This window comes from Corvus kubaryi, unplaced genomic scaffold, assembly GCF_017639235.1.
Source record: "Corvus kubaryi isolate FWS band 111438036 unplaced genomic scaffold, C.kubaryi_AGA036_p1.0 37262, whole genome shotgun sequence".
NCBI classification, from domain to species: domain Eukaryota; kingdom Metazoa; phylum Chordata; class Aves; order Passeriformes; family Corvidae; genus Corvus; species Corvus kubaryi.
Window position 1 is genome coordinate 1,077,167 of NW_024581078.1, and position 7,717 is coordinate 1,084,883.

Consider the following 7,717-nt stretch of genomic DNA (forward strand, 5'->3'; position numbering starts at 1 on the left):
GGCAAACATTTGATCCCTCACAGAGTCCCCTCTGGCGCATCCAGATGTTTCCAGAGCTCAGACCCAACACAGGCACCAAAAATAAGATAAGACAGAAATAATTCCCAATAAAGCTCGCCTCCTAAAGGCAATAAATAACCCTGAGCAGATGCTGGCTGCTCTCAATCCAATTATCCATCAGCAGGGCTGTGAGGGAAAACACACCAACCCCGTTTGCTGGGAACTGGGGCTTCAGCCTCTGCCAGTTCTTGGCCTCCCACACTGCCCCGAACCCAGCAGAGCTCTCCAGGGGCAGGACATCCATGGGCAGCACAGGGCAGCTCCTGCCCAGGGCACCTGTGCAGCCTCAGGGCTCTGCTGGCATGGAAATTTTACTCTGCCGTCCCCAGGCTGGAGTCCCCCGTCCCCATGGCTGCCACAGCAGGGCCTTCAGGAGCTCTGTGGTGTGGGAAGGTGGGGAAAAGCCTCCTGTAGCCCAGCAGGGAATCACGGAATGGTTTGGGTTGGAAGGGAGCTTAAGGATCATCCAGTGCCACCCCACCATGGGCAGGGACACCTCCCACTGTCCCAGGCTGCTCCAAGCCCCAATGTCCAGCCTGGCCTTGGGCACTGCCAGGGATCCAGGGGCAGCCACAGCTGCTCTGGGCACCCTGTGCCAGGGCCTGCCCACCTCACACCAGGAGGATTCCAGTCAGGATGGGACTCAGAGCCTTTAGGGTACCCCAGAGCCAGCTGGACCCTCTCCTCCCGAGGAGGACCAAGCTGTGGGAAGGTGTCTGAGCAGGGCAGGCCGTGCTCTCCCTGCAGCTGCTCTGCTGCTTGGCCGCCCGCTGGGACACACTGGGACTTTCCCAGGAATCGGTGGCCGCTCTTGGGGCTCCGCAGCCACGGCTGCTGGTGGTGGGGAGCTGCTGGAAGGGGCTGCACGTGACAGCAGTAAAAGTGTTCCTGGAGGGGTGCCCTCGCCAGAGTAAATCGTTGGCAGCCACGAGCTCATTCCCTTCCCATAAACAAAGCCAGGGAGATAAAAGCAGCAACAGCCTCGGCTGCCTGCTCCTTCCCCCCGGAGCAGCCCCTGCACACCCACCCCCCATCTGGAGCTCATTGGGGGCAGCTGCTGGAAGGACAGGGCTGGGATCCAGCTGAGCCGCCGGCTCCGGAGGGAGCTGGAAGAACGGGGCCCAGTTCGGGCTGGGAGCTGGGGTCACATCTGTGGTGGCTGATGGAATCACAGCCTGGGGTTGTTGGGGACAGGAGTTGGGCTCGATGGTCCTTGTGGGTCCCTTCCAGCTCAGGAGGTTCCATGGAGCAGAAGAGCGAGGTGGCCAGCGCGGGTTTTTAGGGCTGCCGGAGGGAACCTCTGCCTCAGGCACTCCTCGCTCCCACCACACCCACAGCTGAGCCTCAACCCTTCAAACCCTACGGCCTCCTGAATGTTTCCCAGCCCTTGGCCACTTTTTGGTTGGGGTTTTCTTTGGTGGAGACCCAGGGCAGACAAGTGACAAATCACCCTTAATCCACCTGAGCTGCTAAATCTCCTGGTAATCCCTCCCCAGCGCTGCTCCCCTCCAACAGCCCCTCTTGGGCCCATCAATCAGCTCCTGGGTGTCCATGCAGGGAAATCCTCTTCTTTGGAAAACCTGGGGACCTCCCACAGCTTCCCTGTGACCCCAGAGAGGGGTCAGTGCTCTGAGTAAACTGGTGGGGAGGGCAGGTCCTTATATTTATGTGGAAACCCATTAGCTGGGAATATTTTGTGGGTTGGAAGCGGAGGCTGGGGGCGAAGGGAGGGCTGCAGGCAGTGCTGGAGCTGCCCCTGAAATGCCCCAACACGCCCTGGTTTGCCCTCCACGCTCGTGGCTGGGTTATCCAGCACGTTCTTAATGCCATGGAGTGAGAGAAGTGGGTGCTGAAGGTGTTCAGAGGGGAGAAAAAGAGAGCTGAGAGCCTTCCCTGCTGGATTTTAAAGCCAAGCAAAAGCTTCCAAACCAACCTGGATCCCTCCTGGCTGCTGTTTCAGCCAGCCGGTGCCTCTGTGGGTGATGTCCTGTTCCAGGCCCAGGATAGATTTTGGAGGTGTTGTTTCAACCCAACCCTGATTCCATCACATGCTGATTACTAAATCCTGAGCAATGTGGGATCTTGGCTCCTGACCTGGGAAAGACACTCATGATGATTTCAAGGAATGGGCAGGACAGGGAGAGCTGGGGGGAGCAGTGTTGGGCTGCTACTGGATCAGGGAGGGGAGGATAATTGTCCCAGGGAACACAACTTTTTGTTGAACTTACAGATAGACTCGGGCACGCTGCAGACACACAGCCTCCCTGATTCCCAAAAAATGCCATGATTCCTCCCCAGGAATGCTCCACGAGGAGCTGAGATCCTGGAAAATGCACAGGACCTGTGATATAACAAAGACAGAGCAAAGCTGAGGGGTGCCTGGGGATGAGGTCTGGGCCACTCCAGGAGCCTGAGGGGATGTGGGTTTGGGGGATTGCTGGTGCTCAGGGCTGGCTGCCAACCCCAGGCTCCCATCCCAGTCTCCCAGCTGACATCAAAGGGCTCTGGATCAGGCATTGATAAATTTGTTCTTAATGGCTTCATCTTTTTGATCTGCTGTTCGAGAGCTGTGCCATGAGCCTGGAAGACCAGGAACCCATCTCTGGATGCCAAGCAGGGCATGTGGGTGCAGGGCGAGGCACAAACAGCGCTCTGAGCCTTTGGGACCTGTTGGTGTTGTGGGGTTGAGCCCCTCCCTTCTCCCTGATCCCCTTCCCTGATGCTGGAAACCCACACATGAAACTCAGCAGGGTGAGAGCTCCTATTTCCATTTATTTCTGTCTGCAGGGAGAAAGGCTGAGGGTGATGAGGGGCAACCTGTTCGGACAAGCCCTCCCCATCCTACCCACTGGAGCTCAGCTGCATGCTCAGGACTGGCTCCACGTCGGAATTTGCCTATCCATGATTATCTCCCACAACATCTTTGTTCTTGGAAAGCCTCAGCAAAACATTCTGAGGAGCTGAGCAGGGAGCAGTCGGAGACCACAGCTGTGAGTGTCCAGGCAGAGCTCCCTGGTGAGTCTTCACAAAGGAATTCTGTGTTCCTCCCACTGCTTTGCCTTCCCCAAAGTGACTGGAGCAGGGAAAAGGAGAGTTATTCCCGGGTAGGCTCTGCAGAAGCTTTCTGAAGGAACTGAGGAACAGAGAAACCTTTTTTGAGTTAATTTTAACGCCAACACTGAACTCCTTGATACCAGCAGAGATCTCTGAGGCCCTTGGAGCCTCTCTTTTCCTGGGATGGGGTGGCTGATGAGATAAACGCTGCACCTGATAATAACACCTAATGGCTGCTTTACATCCCAGCCAAGCGTGGCTGAGCTCAGCACGGGATCCATTCACTGTGGCCATGGCAAAGAACCGACCTCTCCATGTGCCCCCGTGATGGATGAGGCCTCTTCACCTGTCCTCAAACGGAGAGGAGTTTTGGGTGGGATATTGGGAAGAAATCCTTCCCTGGCACAGGCTGTCCAGAGAATCTCTGGCTGCTCCATCCCTGGAAGTGTCCAAGGCCAGGTTGGAATAATTTGAGGTAGTGGAAGGTGTCCCTGCCCATGGGATGGAACTGGATGAGCTTTAAAGTCCCTTTTAACCCAAACCATTCCAGGATTCCTTGATATTTTTAATAAATATTTTTATATATATCAATAGACACATAGAAGATATATATAAGAATATATAAAACAGAGTATATTTATATTTAAATTAAAAGAATAAACATATTTGTACACTCCTTTATGCATGCCTCTATATATTGTATAGAAGTAAAAAATATACATTTATATACGGTATATCCCATGGTATTTTATGTGTATGTGTTACATATATATGTATGTTTATATATGTATGTGCATATTTATATATATAATTATGTTATATATATCTATCTAAATTATACAGATAGGAAAATACACAGATATAAAACTGCATATAAAATTTATGTGCTATGAACAGCATTTTATATGCATATAAATGAAATATATACAGAAATGCACGTATGTAAAACTATAGCTATAAAATCTATATACCACATATACGGTATTTTATATGTATATAAATATATTCATTTATATTTGATATCTATTATAGACGTATATATAGCACGTATAGTATAGTACTTATATTTATGTAGTATTTATATTTACACGGCATATATATTTTGTTGTAATTACAACATATTTCTAGAGAATGGATCTCTAGAGAATGGATTTGTCTTTAGACACGATGAATTTCTGTGTTACAGATTTACACCGTGTGTGTAACGTGTGCATCTATGGCGGCCAAACCAAGATGGCTGCCCCTGTAGGCCGAGGCCTTCAAGGCCTGGTTTCCTTCTGGGACAAGCGGAAGCCATGGCTGCTCCTGGTGGCCAATTCCAGCCGAGCAGGTGGCCCGATCCCGACCCAGGATCACTGGCCTGTCCCATCAGAGTGGGAACAACTGGGAACACGAGGGGCCAGGCAGGAATGGGCGGCTGGGTCTGGATCTGGGAGCATCTGGGGTCTCTGTGTGCCAGCTCCAGCGGCCCAGGGGGACCGTCCCTTCGGCTCATCGATGTCCCCCAGGGCCCCACGCTGTCCCTCCCCGCCGAGCTGTGACCCCAGGGCCTCCTCTCGTGTTCCCTGGGGTCCCTGTGCATCCATCCATCCCCCTCCTCCTCCTCTCCCAGTGCTGTTTGCAGATCCGCCCATGGAGGCCAGGGAAGGATGGAAGATTTCCTTCAAGAAGCTCCTCAACGTCCTCCTCTTCAGCGTCATCTTCAGCTCCTTCCTCATCATCTCCCTTTGTCCGTTCGGGAGTTTGGAGCCGGAGCATCGCTACCCCGTTCCCTCTGTCCAGACATCCCAAGGGTGTGGGAATGTCAGTGCCCTGCCCAGGGGTGGCCGCAGCCTGACCATCCTGCTCTGGACGTGGCCCTTTGGGTCCAGCTTCAACTTCACCGAGTGCTCGGAGCTCCTCGGCGTCCCGGGCTGTCACTGTCACTTCACCACCAACCGCAGCCGCTTCTGCCAGGCGGATGCCGTGATCCTGCACCACCGGGACGTGTGCGGGGACAGGGAGCGCCTGGCCCGGCTGCCCCGGCTCCCGACCCAGCCCTGGATCTGGCTCAACATGGAGTCTCCGAGCCACTCCTCAAACCTGAGCGCCATGGACAACCTCTTCAACCTGACCATGTCCTACCGGCGAGACTCGGACATCTTCGTGCCCTACGGGGAGCTGCAGCTCCTGGGGCAGCCCCAGCCCGTCACCATCCCACACAAGTCCAAACTGGTGGCCTGGGTGGTCAGCAACTGGCAGGAGGAATCCCACCGGGTCAGGTACTACCAGGAGCTGCGCAAACACATCCCTGTGGATGTCTACGGGAAGAACCACACCCCGCTGGCCCAGGACGAGCTCCTTGCCACCATCTCCCAGTACACCTTCTACCTGGCCTTCGAGAACTCGCAGCACCAGGATTACATCACCGAGAAGCTCTGGAGGAATGCGCTGTCCTCCGGCACCATCCCCGTGGTGCTGGGGCCTCCTCGGGACAACTACGAGCGCTTCCTGCCCCCCGACTCCTTCATCCACGTCGACGACTTCGGCAGCGCCCAGGAGCTGGCGCGGTTCCTGTTCGAGCTGGCCTGGGACGCCGAGAGGTACCGGGGCTACTTCCAGTGGCGCCGGTGGTTCCAGCCGGTGCTGGGGACGGGCTGGGCCCGGCGGCTCTGCAGGGCCTGCCACTTCCTGCACACCACGGAGCCCCGGTACCGCGCCGTGTCCCACCTGGCCGCCTGGTTCATGTAGCTGCTGGTGGCTCGACCGCTCCTTTGTCCCCCTGCGATTTCCCGGGATGCGCTGGGAGCAAGAGGGATGAGAGGAGCATTGAAGCAAACAGGGACAAGGAAGTAATGGGGTGTTTATGTCTTTGTTTTGCTGGAGAATGGAAAAGGGGTTTGGGGTGGGTTTGGCTGCTCCCTGAAGAACTCATTTCACCAGAGTTGTTCACCTTCAGTCCCTGTGGACAATTCTGGAGCAGCTCCAGAGGTGGCCAAGAGGGGAAGGTGGAACAGCAATTCCCATCACAAACCTGTCCCAAGGACTTTGAAAGGGGTGGCACTGCCAGGCTGCTGCTCCTGCTGCAGGGGGAGCTGGCCCCGTTCCTCTCTCCCAATTCCTCTCTCCCAGTCCCCCAGCCCCACCCTGGCCACCTTTGGGTGCTGCCTCAGCACATCCCCGGCACCTCCACTGGGCTCTCTGTTTTCCCGACTGCTGATCCCCGAGCTGAGCTCTTCAAAGGTCTGTCCTGACCCCAGGGGTTTTCCATGAGGGAAATCAGCTCCCAGCCCAGTAGTGCACACAGGGATGCAATTGTTTCCTCCATCAGCAATGTTTCACAAACATTTCCAAGAATTCCAGCTGCTGTTCCTCCTGCAGTCATTCCATAGGACCATCCACAACCCCTTGTTTTACCATCAAAAATCCCTTATTTTCATCACTTTCCCACCTTCGTTTTTCCTCTGCTTTGGTTGAACACGTAGATCAGCACAAGCCAAATGGAGATTTTTCTCACTGGGAGTTAATTTTGAGAAGCTCCAACAATGAGGTCCAGCACTCTGAGCATCCCATTTCCTGCCTCGTTCCTTTTTCCATTGCAAAATGACTAAAGGAACACTGAACATCATCTGGGAGCTGTGAGTTCTAAACTGGGGCTTAAATGAAACTGCTTTACTTAAAGCAACAAAAATTTGCCACTTACACTATGGAAGTTGACAACACACACCTCATCTCCGTGGAATTACACCCAAAACCATCCCTGATCCCAACACATCCCAACTTCACTTTTTTCCTGTGACCGCTGTTTTCATCCTATTTTTTTTTTTTTTTTTGGTGCTCTTGGAGGAGTCAGATTTTCCAAGCAGCCCTCTCCTGCTGGATCATTAAACTTTAATTTGTCCATTTTTAATATTTATTTCTTTCATTCTGGACTGACTGGCAGCAGGATTTGGGTTTCCCTTGGTTTTTCTGGAGCGCGCACACGCCGTGCACGCGCACACGGGGAGATTTATGGCTCTCCAAAGATTCCTCCTAAAATATTTACAAAGTGGAGCTCGGAGCGGGAATGTTTGACTCGGCCGTGGCTGTCAGGCCTCTGGGTGGCATGAGGGGGGAATATAAACAGACCTTTTTTTCCATTCCCAAAAAAATACTATAAACCTTTTGTCCTTTTTTTTTTCCTTTCCCCCTGCCGTTGTTCTCAGTTTTCCAGTGCCAGGCTTGAACCTATTTTGGAGAGAAAATCAAAATAAATTCTGTTTTTCTGGACAGACTGGGCTGGGAGTGATGGTGTTAAAGGATGGGGATTTTCCCCCTTCCCTTTCCCTTTCCCCTTCCCCTTCCCCTTCCCTTTCCCCTTCCCATATTTCACATGTTTTTCCCAGAATTGTCACATCTTTGAGCCAACCCAACTGGAAGCTCCTTTCCCAGAAGGGCCAAAGCTGATCATTTCTGGGTCTTTCCCCAAAAAAACTCAAATTCCCCTTTTCCTTGCCCATCCCCACTCCCATGGCGGGGACTGACCATCACTCAACCATCGTGAAAGAAGAGAAATCCGTAGAATCCTTCTTTTTATTCCCACTTTGCCGCGAGGATGGAACAGATCACACCCAAGTTCAGGTTT

General features: G+C 53.3%; 1 protein-coding gene across 1 annotated transcript; it reads left to right on the top strand.

The window, feature by feature from the left end:
* The first annotated feature begins 4,191 nt into the window (after positions 1-4,191).
* Positions 4,192-7,711, top strand: LOC121662822 (3-galactosyl-N-acetylglucosaminide 4-alpha-L-fucosyltransferase FUT3-like). Its single transcript, XM_042024424.1, has one exon. It carries the CDS (start codon positions 4,261-4,263, stop codon positions 5,842-5,844), a length of 1,584 nt encoding a protein of 527 aa, XP_041880358.1. The 5' UTR covers positions 4,192-4,260; the 3' UTR covers positions 5,845-7,711.
* The last annotated feature ends 6 nt before the right edge of the window (positions 7,712-7,717 follow it).

What these genes read in the sequence shown, in the direction of transcription:
- LOC121662822 (XM_042024424.1), top strand. Translation starts at nt 4,261, where the DNA reads ATGGATTTGTCTTTAGACACGATGAATTTCTGTGTTACAGATTTACAC.